The 15,708-nt window shown below is 58.5% G+C and overlaps 1 protein-coding gene across 6 annotated transcripts in view; it reads right to left on the minus strand.

Annotated features, from left to right (window-relative positions):
* DLGAP4 (DLG associated protein 4) overlaps positions 1-15,708 on the minus strand; it is a 144,506-nt gene that overhangs the window by 55,384 nt on the left and 73,414 nt on the right. For 3 of the 6 annotated variants that reach the window (XM_064391682.1, XM_064391681.1, XM_064391683.1), the window contains 3 exons: positions 14,211-14,301; positions 4,848-5,865; positions 3,477-3,623 (listed from right to left, as the gene is read on the minus strand). In XM_064391682.1, coding sequence (XP_064247752.1) covers positions 3,477-3,623; positions 4,848-5,798 — 1,098 coding nt within the window. In that variant the 5' untranslated portion in view covers positions 5,799-5,865; positions 14,211-14,301. Of the gene's footprint in view, positions 1-3,476; positions 3,624-4,266; positions 4,321-4,847; positions 5,866-14,210; positions 14,302-15,708 lie in introns of all 6 variants that reach the window. The other 3 variants (XM_064391685.1, XM_064391686.1, XM_064391684.1) reach the window with 2 other exon arrangements.

The following is a 15,708-nucleotide window of genomic DNA, read 5'->3' on the forward strand; positions in this document are numbered from 1 at the left end:
TGATCCAGGTGTGTGAGATCCAGCTGGGACCCAAGTGGAGCGAGTCTCCCATGAGGCACACACACTAGCCAGGCCTCCCTGGGCCCATTGCTGCTAGTGTGGATTCTCCCAGCTCTTTTGACTCTGCTCCTGCCATCTTTATGGCTGGCCATGGCTCCCAGGCCAAGCTCACACCACTGTCCAGCTCAGGGGCTGTGGCATCTGTCAGGTCCTGATAAATGCAAGAGCTGAGAACCCTTTCCCTGCTGGGTGGGAATGCTGTCCCTGTCTGTACTGGTGGCCTTTGGGCCAGGAGGGACCCTGCTGGCTCCAGCTGAGTCCTGCCACTGGGAGGATCCCACAGGTCACTGGGATGCCTGGCTCTGACCCTTTCCAGAGGAGACGAGGACCCTGAGAATCACTTTTATATTGATCACCTTGGTGTCAGCTCTGACTGGAGACTGCATTTGGCTGCCTGTCTTCTCCTCAGGCTGAGCTGCAGCTCCTGCCTGTGGGGTCTGGGCCAGCATGGGGCTGGAGAGGGCAGGAGGGGCTGGCTGCAGCCCGTGGCAGAGGAGTGGAGGGCCAGCCAGCAACCAAGTGTGTCATGCAGGACAGGAACTGCCTGGCTGTCCCTGTGCAGGGCCAGGGCTGGATGGTGTGGGGCAGCGAGGGGTGCTGAGCTCAGTCCAGGACAAGTGGGGGTTTTCAGACATCTGAAAGCCTGCAGCTGCTCTGCTGCCACTGCTCAAGGGCACGGACTGGGGGCTGCTCAGTTCTGTCATGGCTGCTGCATTTGCCCCCTCGGGCTCCCTGGGCACAGCAGCACAGACAGTTCCAGGGCGTGTCTCTCTGCTGGTGCAGCCCCAGCACTGCCTGCCCCACTGGGCCCTTCCCTCTCCCAGGAACAGTCTCCCTGGGGCATCACGACGGTGCCTGGCCCTCACCAAGCTGCCTTTAATCCTGCTTTCCCTGCCTCTCCTCTGTGCTGTGCCTTGGCAAGGCAGCAGGACACAGAGCTGCTCTCAAGGCGCTCTGCATTCCAGCTCAGCAGTCAAGGGAAGGAAGGTGCTTGGGAGGACAGCCCTGAATCCACTGCCCCACTTCAGAGCATGTCCCACCTCTGCCAGCACAGGGGCCACTGGGACTGCCACAGCTCCCGTGGGACAGAGAACAGGACAAGTGTTTCCTAAGTGTCACACCTGCAGAGACAAGCAGGTGCCCTCGGGGCCCTGCAAAAGCAGTGCAGGTCCTTTGGGTGCTGTTCGGGGTGCTCTGGGCTGCTTCTCTGCAGGAGGATGTGAAGAGCCTGTCCCACAGTCCGCAGCTCTGTGGTCAAGGACAGACCTGACAGTGGCCAGTGCAGCCCCTCGATGGCAGCAGAGCTCCTGGCAAGTGACACCCAGGGCTCTGAGCAGAATGTGTGTCATGCACAAGTGGGCATGAGGGCACCCAGGCCAGGCACAGAGCAGCCCCTCACAGGTGGTGGGGCCCTGCTGCCCTTCCTGCTGCTCTCCCAGGCACAGCCTTGGCTCTGCCTGTTGTGCAGGGGTACTGTGGAAGGAATGGGAGCAAGAGGATGCTCAGGTCCAGAGACTTTATGGGGACTTTGGGGCTGCAGGATGTGGGTCCTTCCTTGTGCCCAGTCCATGTGGTGCCATGTGGTGCAGGGGTGTGGGACCCAGGCACGTGTCTGGAGCTGCCACCACGCTGCACTGTCACCAGGTGCTGCACAGTCCCCAGCCAGCAGCACCGTCTGCCTCTGCTACTCTCCTGCCATGAGCTGAGCGTGCAGGGAAAAGGGAAGGGCCACGGGGAGGTTTCCCTGGGGGCATCCCCCCGACCCTGGAGCCCTAACAGAGCGGGGAGGGGGGAAGGGAAAGCTCCACTGCTGGGCTCTGGCAGGAGCTGCAGTGCTCCCTCCACTCGGGGCAGGTCAGGGGGAAGAGACTCGAGGAGCAAACAGGGTTTCCATCACACAAGTGCCAGCTCTGCCATGCACACACGGACATGCAGCACAGAAAGGCCCTGCTGAGCACTGCAGGGCTGCACGGGCCATGCACAGGCTGCACTGCTGCAGGCACAGCGCTGCTCCCTCGGCCGCTGTGCCCCTTGTGCTGTCCCAGGGCTCAGTCATGTCCTTGAGAAGCAAGCTGGAACCAGGCTGTCCCTCTGGCAGGGCACCCTCTGGGAAGGACCTGGGCTGTGTTCCTGCTCCATGGCAGCTCGGTGGGGCTGGTGTGAGGCAGTGGAGTGGAGTGGCTGGCACTGATCAGGCCACCCACTCTGGATTATGAATTATTTTCAGGGCTCCTGGGGGTTAAGGAAGCTCTGGGATGGTCTGGCTGTAGGTGGGATTGGGAAGGCTGATTTGGATGATGCATCAGGTTAATGGTGACTGTCCCCTCTGAGCCACCACACTGCCCATCCCTTTGATGCTGCCTGCAGATCTACAGCTCCTGCTCACTCCTGCCTGGGGCATCTCCCACTCCAAGGAGCTTCTCAACCTCTTTTCTCGTATTCTCAGCTGCCTATGGGGCCCATGGGGACAGGAGATGGGGAGCACAACCTCCCTCCTTGGAGACTGCTCTAAGGATAGAGATGTGTCATCCTAGGGACTGATCTGAGAGACCTCTACCCTGATGGGACAGGACTGGACCTGGGGCTGGGTGATCACCAGCTACAAGATCTGGGTGTGGATGTTTCCAGGGCCTGGAAACATCACATGGACCCCCAATAGTTGCTGATGAACCCCCAAAATACCCAGACCTTTCAAATGGGGCAGGAGAGGTGAATAGCCTTGGAGGCTGGGCTGTCCTGTTTGTCCCCATCCCACTCCTGCCCTCCTTCATGTCCCTGCACCTCTGGCACCCACTGGGCATTTCTGCCTGGCAGCAGCCCCCTCTGCAGCAGGGCAAGGCCCCCGTGTCCCCCAGGCACTGGGAAAGCAGATCCTTGCTGTTCCTCCCCCTGGCACACAGAGGGAGTGGGCTCACTCTGTCCCCAGGAGTGACAGGGGACATGTGACCTTGCAAAAGGACATTCCCCACACACAGGCTCTAGAGGTGACTTCTCCATTGCCTCTCCTCTGCCAAGGAGGGGCTGGGATACAATGACCCCATCCTCCCGTGAGGTGCCTGAGCTCTGTGTCCTGATCTTTGGGGCTGACACTGGACACCTGGGGACAAGGTGAGCCCAAGCACCCGTGCCCTATCAGCTTGTGGGGGCACTAGGTATTGTGTTTTTGAGACTGAGTGTCTGGGGTCTTGCTTCTGGTGGTGAACTGCTGGTGAGCCAAGCACAGGGCTTGCCCCAGGCACTGGGGATGTTGGTCACACCCTGGTGTCCCCTGTGCCCCTCCTGGATGCCAGTTGTGGCTGTTGGCTGCTCCCTGCCCGCTCCAAGTCCGGTGGCACAGGCTGAGTCCCAGATGGTCCCAGGAGGATCAGAGCAGGAGGGAACTGGGCAAAAGCTCCTGCTCAAAACAAGATCCCTACCTGGGCGCTGCCTGCGTCGGTCGGCCCAGGGCTGAGGGGCTGGTCCCAGCTCTGCGGGGCAGCCGTGTCCTCCCAGCCGAGCGGTGGGGCTGCCCAGCTGCTGGCCAGGCCCGTGCCACCCAGCTGTGCCCACAGCCCTGCGTCAGGCTGTCGAGAAACGGAGGCTCATTACATGGGGGGAAGGAGCAGGACAGCCTTGCACTCCAGAGCCCAGGGGCTGTCGGGGCTGCCTGCTGGGCTCGGTGCTGCAGCCTGAGGGAACAGAGCCCTTGGAGAACTTGGCTGCAGCTCTTTAACCTCAAAATGCTTAACAGGAAGGAGAAGGGGGAAAGAAAAAGAAACCAGGCCAAGATAATTTTCCCTGCTGGTGTTCCTGATGCAGTCAGTTCAGTCCCTTGGAAATTTGATTTGCAGCCATGGCCAGTGGAGGTATTGGAAACTGAGTGTGCTTCAAGAATTAATCAGTTTTTAAAGCCTCTAACCTGGCTGGGCACAGCCAGTGAAGCCCCTGGCACCTCTGCATTAAAAGAATGCTAGAGATTTACATGCACAAACTGGTCCCCTCCTCCCCCATCCAGGCCTGGCTTATTTGTCTTCATTCCTCTCTCTAGGGCACAACCAGGTTCACGCCGCTCCAGCGCCGCTTTTGGAGCCAGCTGCAGGCCTGGAGCTGTCGGTGCCAGGGCTCCAAACCAGCATCAGCCATGCAGGCCATGCAAGCGGGGCTGGCACTGCCCTGCTGCCCCAGCCCGGCCCCGCGGGTGAGCAGCGCGGGGGCTGCAGCTCCTACCAGTGCTCCGGGGAAGCTGGGCAGAGCGGGGCTCACCGGGCACGCCGGTGCATCCTTGTGGTGCGTGGAGATAAGGGGGGAGCGTTAGTTAGCGCTGCTGACCTTCAGCCCGTGGCTCCGTGGGGGCCGGGGGGCTGCATCCAGTGAGACATGGTCCCTCAGCATTCCCGGCCATGTGGGCACTCAGGGGAAACAGCCACATGGGGCAGCTACATCCCCACCTGCCCAGGAGTGTCCCCCAGCACCTGCAGGGCCTGGGCAGGCAGTGGTCTGTAGGCCTGTAGGAAATGGGGTCACACCCAGCAGAGGAGGTGGGGTGGCATGTCACCTCCACAGGGACTGGGGGTGCTGAGACCGTGCTGCAGCTGTGGGAGATGGACCCCATCAGCACCGGTGTCCCCACAGGAGGAGTAGGGACCTGTTCCCAGGGTCCTCCCCAGCCCTCTCCTGGCAGTGTGACCTGAGGTGGCAGCTGAACCATCTGGAGATATTTATAAGGCCACATGGGTGCCCAAGAGGATGTCCCTGAACTCCTGTGCTCTCCCTGCACGGAGCACCCCGTATTCCCCCACGGCACCCACCTGCAGGTAGTGGTAGGCCAGGTCCTGGTGGCAGGACTTGGATTTGAGCAAGGCTTTGTCGATGGTGGCGGAGGCCTTCTGGCACACCTCCCGGGCATGGCTGAGCGTCAGCGTGGACCAGGAGCCCCGCTTGATGTAGTTGGAGTCGTTGTTGATGGGGATATTGGTGCAAGGGGTGACCTTGAGGTCATTATTGCTCTTGGAGGATTTCAGCATGTGCTCGCTGATGGTGTTGTAGGCGTGCATGAAGTACTTTGGCTGGCTGTGGTCGGGCTGCCGGCCCAGCGTCATCAGCCCCATGGGGTTGCGGTAGCTGCAGGTGTCGCTGTCCAGGTTGTCATCGGAGCTCCACCAGCCCGAGATATTGGACCTGGTCCTGCGCTTGGGCTCGGAGGTCTTCGCCCGGTCCTTGCTCTTGCTCCTCCGGTTTTGCTTGGCATCATCTGCTCCCTTCTTCCCGTTCACGTTGCCCTTGGTGGGGCCCTCCAGGGACTGGGACTTGGCGAAGAGCTTCTGCACGGAGTGCACCAGGTGCCGGATGCGGCCCGGGCTCTCGCTCCGGTGCTTCGCGTCGCTCCGCTGGAACTGCAGCGTGCTGAAGCCGTCCCTGTGGATGGGCAGCTGCTTCTCAAACTGGTCGAGGAGGTTGGCAGGCAGGCGGTTGATCTTTGTGGCTTGGGCATGGCTCGGAAAAGGGTTGTCATCCGGGACCTCGAAGTGGGAGTTGTAATGGATGCGGGGGAAAGTGCTGCTGTTGGAGATCTGGTTGTTGAGCGGCAGGAGACAGTCGCTGTGCACGGTGTTCTGGGCCGGGAATCGGGGGTCCATGGTGAAGGAGTCGGTGGGGCTGAGGAGATAAGGGTTCCTGTCCTGGGGGGCATAAAGAGAGTCTTGAGGGGAGTCCAGGTTTTCGGAGAGATGGCGGCTTCTGTTGTCTCCTAAGCCCTTCATGGTCCCAGTGCTTTCTAGACCATGGCTCAGGGACGGTGTGGCAGAGCCCTCGCAGACCTCCCTGCAGCTGGAGAAAGAGACCAGATGCTGAGAGCCCACTTGGAACCCTCTGGCAGCCCACTCCTCAGTGGGGGCACATCCCTGTCCCCCTCTGAAAGCAAATGCCACCACGGCTAAGGGACAAAGGAGAGAAGCAGGATGGCAGAGGTAGGAGGGGAGGAGAAGGGCTGTGAGACCAGGGGCTGGAGGGAGCAGGGCCCAGCAGAGGAGGGGCAGGATTCACGTTCCCACTGCAGCTGCAGTGCTCGTGTGCCTCAGTGCCCAGCCACAGGCTGCTCAACACCACTGCTGCTGCTGCCCTGGTGCTGCATTGGGATGTAACAGCGTGACAGAGGCACTGCCAGCAGGTCCCTGCTCTGTCCCATCTGCTTGGGGAGCTGGGGGGAAGCCTGCTGTCAAAGCCCAGGCAGTCTGGAGGTGAGCACCCCAGCTTTGCAGGGTGCCTGGTGTTCCTGAGGTGACGGCTCCCAGGGCTGGCACAGCTCCCACAGCTGTGCTAATGTGACATGATGGCAAACACCTCTCCAGCCAGTGCTGCCTTCCTGGCAGGTTCTGCCCTGGAGCACAACGTGTCAGTAGCTCCATAAGAGCTGAGGTGTTTCTGAGCACTCAGAGCCTGACCTGAGAAGCTGCTGACTGCTCAGACAATGATTTCTGCTGGGCTGCACCACTCCTGGGGAGCTGTGTCACCTGTGCCACCCTCCTAGCCAGTCCCTCTGTCCCCTCTGCCACAGTGAGGGGCTGGGGTTGGTCCCTTCCATTCAGCAGGTACGGGATCCCTGTGGGGTGGTGGAAAGGCAGCTGGGACAGAGGGATCGCCTGAGGGATCCTCACTGAACACCTTCCCAGTGGTCTTGCCCCATCCTGTTTGGTTCAGAGGGATCCTCATCTTTACTGTGTTATACAGGAAAAAATGACAAACCTTTTGACTTTGCTTAAAAGAAAAATCAATGAACATTTATATGAGTTGAGCTGTCAGTCAATAAGTTGATTTTCCATACTCAAAACCTACGTAAAATCATGGAGTGTATAGATGAACTCTTATTTCCTATTACCTTTTAGTTTAGTTTCTTAGTTCCTTTTTGGTTTAGTTTGAGTGTTGCTCAAAAAAGAGAGAGTGACTTTTAACTTATGCAGATGGTATGTCCCTGTGAGGAGCACAGGTGACAGTCTGTGCTCCTGGCTTCTCCCATTCAGCCGTGAATTGGTCTCCAGTCTCCTCGAGGAACTTGTCCCCCACGTCAGCGTGGCAGCAAAGTGGTGTGGGAGTGGGGTCAGTGCCACTGCAGGGTGGCAGGAATCAACAGTCTTGTCTTCCTCACTCAGGGAAAAACGTATTAATAATGAAAAGCAGCCAGAGCTTTAAATAATTGTTTGGAAGCACAGAAAGAAAAAGAAGTGGAATTTATTCCATGGCTTGATGGGCTTGGCAGTCTCCATTTAACTCTGTCACTCCCAGTGGGTTGGCAGAGCCAAGCTGGGCTTTCTAAAGCTGCAGTGAGCACAGCCTGGGCTTCCCATCCTGCTCCAATGGAGACCCCAGAGCCCCACCCTGAGCTCTGCTCCGAGGGTCCTGCCCACGCTGACCTCAGCCCACCTGCCCTGGGGCACTGCCCACTGCTCCCTGCATCATGGCAACTTCCCAGCACTGTTCCCTGGGCATCCTGGGGCCCATCGGGCTTGATTGCTCCTGACCCCGGGCCCTGCAGAGGCTGCAGGGCTCCAGAGAGTGGTTACTTCTTTCCTCCTGCTGAGCTGCTCCAGCAGCCTCCACCTCCAAGCTGGGTCCTGCCCCTGTTGGGCTGTGCTGCTCTGGAAGAGAAGATTGCCCCTTCCCCCACACAGACAGTGCCCAGGCATTTTGGGGATGGGGACATGGCCTGAGCTGGGAGGTGCTGACACCAAACCTGAACTTTCTGCCCAAACACCAAATGCAGCCTTAGCCTTGACTGGGGCCCAGCTGCTTCTGGTCCCTGTGGATGTGATCCTAATTCCCCTGTGGGTACAATCCTAATTCCCCTGTGGGTGCAATCCTAATTCCCTTGTGGGTGCAATCCTCATTCCCCTGTGGGTGCAATCCTAATTCCCCTGTGGTACGTGCAATCCTAATTCCCCTGTGGGTGCAATCCTAATTCCTGCTGTGCTCTCCAGCAGCATCAGCCCCCTGGAGTCTCCTGCCCATGGGACCCCCTGGGCTGGTGGATCTGGGGTGGCGCTGGCTGGGGGTGCCAGCAGGGAGGCTCAGGGAGGCCAGCTGGCACCCACAGTGCTCACGCAGCAGTCAGAGAGCCCAGGTGATGTTCCCAGAGGAAACCCTCCAGGCAGAAGGGAAGGATGGGTGTAGGACAGGGGTCAGGCTGAGCTATTGATCTGAATCCCACAAGGCTTTGGATGGCCAAGCTCCACCTGCACACCTTGGAGAGGAAGCCCTGCAGGAGGCAGAAGCTCAGATCCTCCCAGAACACCACCCAGGCTTAGCTCTGCCTGCCATGGCCATTCTCCCTCCCCTCCTTCCCCCAGTTCTGGAATCCCAGTAAAATCCTTCCCTTGTGCTCAGGGCCCTCCTGGCTCCAAGGGACGCTGTGGATCCAGGCTCACAGGAATCATCACAGGAACCAGGCTCCCTGAGGAGACTCCACACCCTGATTTGATTACAAAGGGATGTCTCTGGGTATTGATAGTAAATACATCTTTGCCTTCTGAGAGCAGGTGATATTTGAAGCAGGAATCTCCTTCTAAGGCAGCCCATGATTGCCTTGTGCTCACTGGGCTCCAATAAACTCAAAAAAGTAGGGAAATGAAATGAAATGAAGAAATGTAGATCAATTCCATGCAGTGAAGGTCTAGTGTGCACAGGAGGAGGAGAATGGCCAGGGCCAGGCTGGCTCCAGGTGCTGGAGAGGCAGAGGGGCAGGGAGAAAACCCTGAGGGGCTGGGAGATGAGTGGGAAAGGAGAGAAGAGAAGGTTTTGGAGGGACAGGAGCAGAAAGGGTGGGAAGGTGGGAGCAGAGGAGGGCAGGGAGCTCCCTCTGTCCCAGACTGGTTTCCCCCTGCCAAGGGTGGGCCCTCACTTCTCTATGGCAGAGTTCACTGCTCCCTTCTCCTGTGGAGCTGCCCCAGGTGCTGAATCTGCTGCCTGTCCTGCCTGCCCCAAGAGTCCCTTCCCTTGGCAGCAAGGGAGGTGTGAGGTGCATCCCTGCTGCTGGGCACATGCTAGTGCCCACCATGGTGTCTTTGCTGTCTCCTCTGTCAGCTGGTTTCCCTCTAAGATGGATTAAACTGGTTTCCTACATTTCAATTACTCTCTGCAATCCTTGGCACTTTGTTGAGACATGGGGACAGGGAAGAGTCCAGCAAGATCTTCCCCACCATCTCTTAGATTTGGAAGAATGGAAAAAGCTTGAAACTTAATCTCCCAAATCCATGATCCTGCAGCTTCACAGACTGGCAAGGGCTGTCTCCTGGGACAGGTGCCCAGTGTCCCTGCTGTGTCACCCTGCCCCGAGGCAGGCACCCCAGCAGGGGTGGTCAGCCCTGCAGCACAGACGGGGTACCAGGGTCACTGCAGGAGATCTGTCCAGCAGAGGATCACAGCAGGGGCTGCCAGGGCAGGGACAGGACCCCAGAGCCCCTGGAAGGGAGTGGTTTCACCCCATTACCTCTGTTCCTCTCAGTCTGTTTTCTTGGGACTGCCCTTGCTCTTCCCAGTGGCTTTGCTGGTGCTCAGAGGGGATGAACTGACCTGACCTGAGCTGATTAATGGCACTTTTGTGTGCACCAGACCCCAGCCAGAGGCACCTTCTTGGGCCTGGTTCACAGCCTGCAGGTTTGGGTGGGCTGCACCCAACCCACCTGCAGCAGCACCTCTGGCAGCTCCAGACACCAGGCAGGGCTTGGAACCACAGAACAGAATTCCTGAGTGTTTTGGGGTGGAGAGACCTTAAAGCCCATCCAGTCCCACTCCCTGCCGTGGGGAGGGACACTTTGCACTAGTCCTGGAAGGTTGCTCTAAGCCCCAACCAACCTGGCCTTGGACACTTCCAGGGTTGGGTCTCCAGCCAGTGAGGGACCATGGCTGTGATCAGCTCTGTGCTGGGGCTCTGCACCATGGGGGAACTGGGCAAACCAATACCACTGCCCACCATGGCCCCTCCTCTTTAGCTTCTGGGGTGGACATGGCTTTCAGTAGATGCTGCCCTATTTCTATGTTCTTCAGTGCTGCAAATCCACCTTAGACCAGCTTACCCTGGGGGCACAGAGAAGGCAGAGAACAGGGCAGACTCTCTGCTCCCTCTCAGCAAGGAGGGGACAGCAGGATGAGCCCCACAGCCTCACCCCACTGCTCTCTGCTCCCATCTGTTCCAGGATCTCTCTTTGCAGCTGGCTGGCATTTGCCAGCCCAAACCATGGCAGAGGCCTTTGGCACGGCTCAGTCCTTCTCACCAAGCCTGCCAGATCCCAGGGAGCTCTGAGAGCTCTGAGAGCACGCCACACTCACCCAGAATTCTGCTCCTTGTATGTGCACATTGGGACTGTAGCCAGAAGTGCTCCACAGGCGTGTGGATGTGGCACTTGGGGACGTGGTTTAGTGGTGAAGGTGGCAGTGCTGGGTCAATGGTCAGACTCCATGGAGGCCTTTTCCAACACCACTGGTTCCATGGGGACACATCCAGCTCCACGTGGCTGTGGGGTGTGTGCAACACGTGGTGGCTGCCCAAGTGCACAGGCTGTGGGGGGTGCACCTGTGACTGGGGTGCCCTGGCTGTTACAGGGCTCCTGCAGAGCCAGGGAGTGCCGGGCTGGGGGCTCACTTCACCCTCCAGGGCAGCTCTGTGCTGCCTCTCTGCTGCCTTTGCCCCTGCCCTTGGCACACATGTGCCATGCAAGGACTCCCTGTCCCCTCCCTGGCCACCCTGCTCTGATGCAGCCACGGCTGCCATAGCTGAGCAATGCCTTGGCCCAGAAAAGGCCACTTGAAGAGCTCTCCAAGTGGTGCTGAGGCCCTGGCACAGGGTGCCCAGAGAAGCTGTGGCTGCCCCTGGATCCCTGGAATGTCCAAGGCCAGGTTGGACAGGGCTTGGAGCACTCTGGGACAGTGGAAGGTGTCCCTGCCCACAGAAGTGGGTGGAATGAGATGTCTTCAAGGTCCCTTCCTACCCAAACCATTCCAGAATTCTCTGGTTCCCTGATTCCATGTACTACTGAGGCAGGGCTGGCCAGAACTCACTTGGGTGATGCTCAGGAGAGGCTGGCAGCACATCAGGAGAAGCAGCAGCCTGTGAAACGGGACTGCCCAGAGCACACATCCTCCAGGAGGAAGCACCCCTGGGCTGATTGGGCTGAGGGCACCCTTTGGGGTCAGCAGGTCCTGCCCTCTGCCCATCAGCTCTTCCAGGGCTCCACATCCCCCAGGCAAACCCCAGCCCAGCCATCCGGGCTGGCTGCAAACACAGAGGTGGCCTTTGTACCTGGAGCCAGCAGCACAATAACAACGGGCTGCAATCCGGAGAGATGATTTGCCACCTGCAGGGGGAAAATGCCTCCCCTCTCCTGCTGCAGGAAGCTGAAAGGATCTGTGAGCTGTGGTGCAGGTGACGTGGGCCTGCCCACGCGGAGCCCAGTGTTCCCTGAATTAGCAGGAGCTCTGGATGTGCTGCTGGGGGCCGCTGCCTGCCAGAGCCCTGCATTAATGATGATTCAGAGTTCACAATCTGATCGTGGCCGATAAAAATAGCTGGCTGCTGCTCGGAACAATTCTTTACACAACAGAGCCTCCTCCCGCCACGCTGCTCCCACAGGGACTGCTCCCACATCGCTGTCCTGGGGCAGAGCCCGTCCCCAGGCACGAGCAGCAGGAAGCCCTGCCTGTCCTGGGATGAAGGAGGAGTTAATGTCACCCACCGTGACAGTGCCACCAGGAGAGCCAAGCACAGCAACGGAGGGGACAGTGGCTTCCAGCAAGCCAAGGGTGTCACCTTTTTGGGCTTCCCGTTTAGGAGACAGGGAGTCCTCTAGAGGGCAGGTCTGCCCATTGCCTGAGGGTGTCCAGGGGCTCACCCAGCCCATCCTCGCCCCCTGCCAGGCAGTGAAACACAGCCAGTGCCAGTCTGATCCCTCAGCTGTGTCCCTGGGGAAGAACTTCCCCACATCCCTCCTCACATGGGAATAGATGGCTGGTGTCCTTTGAATGTGGCATCTATACACAGCTCCTGAGGCCCCATAACAGCTGAACACCACTGGTGTCCTGCTTGTTCTTCAGGCCAAGGCGTGTCCCTGCCCACTGGTGCCCACTGGGGTGATGAGAAGGATGGGATCTGACTGGCACCATCCGAAAATGACAAAGAGTAATTTATCTTGAGAACTCTAAATACTACCCATTTTTTGGTTGTTTTTAGGGTTTTTGTTTGTTTGGTGGATTTTTAATTTATTTTTTTAAACCTACCAGCAAAACAAAATGCTGTGAAAGTCAAAGGCTGTGATATGCCAAAAGTGTTTGACTTCAGGTGTTGCCTTAGCTGGAGGAGCAGATGAACTCCTGAGAGAGACAGAGAGCTTATTTCTATGCAGATGTCACTGGTAATATAATCAACTCTCCAGGGAGCAAAACCCCAGAAATTCTGCAACCTATTTGTCTGTCCCTAAATAGAAGTTTCTCAAAGTTGTCCATGAGACGGGATTTGCTCTGAATCAGGAAATGCAAAGCATTAAGTAGGTCAAATGAGACAAATGAGACAGATAAGAAAGGGAATTTTCAGGAAGGGAGCAGGACAGCTGATGAGGTGCCTGGAGTGGAAGGACCAGGGCAGGGAGCTGGATCGTTGTTTTTGAAACCCACCTGCAGCCTCTGCTGCCTTGCAGAGCACTCAGGGCACAGGCTGGTGACCACATGGGGCATGTTCCAGCTTGGCTGGAAGAGCAGCTAATGAGAACATTCTGGCCCAAAGCTGACCTGTTCTGCCCAGTGGTGTTCAAGGGGTTTGGAGGGGGTGAGGGCGTGTCTGCACAGCCCCCATGGAGCAAGCATGGGATGCAAAGCCCTAACCATGGCTGCCCTTGAGCTGCCTCTGTCCTGGCTCCCAGGGATGGAGGTGTCCACCCTTGCACTGAGAACTTGGGACCCAGACAAGGCAGAGACTCTGCTTGGCCTCCTGTGCTGGCAGCCTGCCCAAACCCCATCTGAGTCCTCCTGCCTCTCTGTGCTGCCAGAGCCATCAGCAGCCCCAGGGCCATGGCCCCAGTGCCCCTCCCAGGGCACAAAGACCACACTGAGGAAGGGAACCTCAGCCTGGAGAGGAGGAGACTGAGGTCAAACCTCATTGGAATCTTCACTGGGAGAAGGTGCTGAGCTGTGCTCTGTGTGACCAGCGACAGGACAGGGAATGGCTGGAGCTGGGCCAGGGCAGGCTCAGGCTGGAGATCAGGGAAAGGTTCCTCATCCAGAGGGTGCTGGGCACTGCCCAGGCTCCCCAGAGAACGGGCACTGCCTTGGGGCTGCTCCCCAGGGAGTGTTGGGACACTGCTCCCAGGCACAGGGTGGGACTGTTGGGGTGGCTGTGCAGGGCCGGAGTTGGATCGATGATCCTTGTGGGTCCCTTCCAGCTCAGCTCATTGCATGACTCTCTGTCTCCTTGCCCTTAATGTTTGTGGCAGAGTAGTTACAGGATGCTCCGAAAGGCCGTGGCTGTCACTGCTTCACCACCAGCTGAGCAAGGACCTTTCTGTGCTTCAGGGCAGAGGTTCCTGCTCCCTAAATGTCCACGTGAAGCCAGGCAGGGCCCTGTCTGCATTCGGATGCAGGGTGGAGATGCTCTTGGCATCGATGTGCTCAGTGCCTCAAACAAAGCAGCTCCTGTAGCCTGAGGGTCCCGGGGCAGAGAGGAGCAGGTGGGAGAAGGCAGCAGCTCCCTGTGCCCGCGCTGCGGAGCCTGGGCTGGGCCCGTGTGCAGCTCCGAGCTCGGAACACTTCCTTTGTCTCAAAGTGGGTCAGGCGGAGGCGTGACGTTACTATAGCAATGGGCAGGAGATTTCATAACTTTATTTTGCGAGGGGTGTGTTGCAGGATTTGCCAGGAGACAGAGGGAGGGTTGTCATTGAATCACCCTCCCAGCTTCCCTTCCCCAGCCTGCAGGAGCTCCACTGCCCCTTGGCCACAAGCACAGAGCTGGGGCTGTTCCCCTGGCCCCCTTGGGAGTCCCAAAGCCACCCCGGGGGATCCCCAAAGCCACCGTGGGGCCATGCCAAAGCCACCCCAGGGGATCCCCAAAGCCACCCCAGGGGATCCCCAAAGCCACTCCAGGGGATCCCCAAAGCCACCCCGGGGCCATGCCAAAGCCACCCCAGGCCATCCCGTACCTCTCAGCTTGCTGGGCTGGGCACTAGGCCAGATTCAGCATCCTGAGCACCGTGTGTCCCTCTGGGCTCCAGGGCTGTCCTTCATGAAGACCTGCAGGGCAGAGAGAAAAGGGGACGTGTCCTCACAGGGATCAGAGAGGGGTCTGTGATCCCTGTGATCAGAGTTTGCCTTCCTGACAAACATCCCAGGCCACTACCCAATGCTGCAAACCCTTTACTGCTCTGCTGATACCCAGGCTATGCCCAGCAACGGGCAAATGGCAGAGAGTGAGGCAGAGGCAGTGCCCTCAGGACAGGGAAAGATGTGGGAGTGGGTCCTGTATCACTCTGGGTGTCACATGGACTGAGAGGATGAGCTGGAGTTCAGCCAGGCGGGGAGGAGAACATCCAAAATGCTCCTTTCTGGGGGCTCAGGTCTGGGCAGAGCCCCTTTGTGGCAAAGTGCTCTTTGTCTTCCCTTCCCTTGTGTGTTTATCACGCACTCATCCCCTGCAGTCTGTGGCCATGCCAGGAGCCACTGAGCTGGGCAGGGGGATCCTGTCACCCTCTGTGCCTCAGCCTTTGGGCTGTGCCCTTTGAGCCGAGCCCAGGGAGGCAGGAAGGACAATCCTGGGGACAATCCCCCTGCCTGGGGTGGCAGCTGGCACCTCTGGTGCTCCCCTTGCTGTGTCCCAGCACGGCAGAACATGCTCTGTCACCTCCAGCTGCTCACAGCAGCTCCTGCTCAGCCTTTCCCATCTGGTCACTAGGTGCTACTGTGCTGCAGCTGAAGCCTGCTGGTTCCTCCTCCCTGCCACCCAACCATGCTGCAAACCACGGGAAAAATGCTCTTTCTGTGAAAAGGCAGCTGAATAAATCTGGGGGAAAACCCCCCATGTTTCTTAGTGTCCCCAAAGCCCTACTGACCCCACAGAGAACTCAGCCTGAGTTATCTACTAAGTGGTGTTGGGGTTTGCATTGGTGAACACCCCAGGCTGGTTGGTGTGCACACACAGCCTGTCTGTGCTGCACTGGGAGCTGCTGGGGCAAACTGGGCACCTCCTGCTGCAGGGAAGGAGGGGTTGGAAATGGCATGGGAACCAGAAGAGGACTTAGCCTTCCTAGGACAGCTTTTTCATCCCTACTTGAATGGAGGAGGCCATCTGGGTTTGAGAAGGTCTGTGAGAGCTCAAAGAGGAGTGAAAATAGGTAAACCAGTTTCTCAGCTCAGATGGAAGGCTGGGACAAGGACACAAACCTTGGCAATTTTTCTAGGAAAGTCAGATCCAGGTGCTGGGCTTGACTCCCCCCCCGGTGATGTAGATGACCAAACCCAGAGATGAGGCAGCAGCTCTTTGTCCCCAGAATGCAGAGATGGGCACTGCAGCTGTGCCCCCTGCCACCACCCAGCCAGAGGGGCTTTTTCCTGCCTGGGGGCACACACGTCCCAGGTGCCTGGCTGTGGCAGAGGCACCGTGCTGTCCTCAGGCATGCCCAGCAGCCCTCCTAGAACCCACGC

Source organism: Passer domesticus, chromosome 16, assembly GCF_036417665.1.
Source record: "Passer domesticus isolate bPasDom1 chromosome 16, bPasDom1.hap1, whole genome shotgun sequence".
Classification (NCBI taxonomy): Eukaryota; Metazoa; Chordata; class Aves; order Passeriformes; family Passeridae; genus Passer; species Passer domesticus.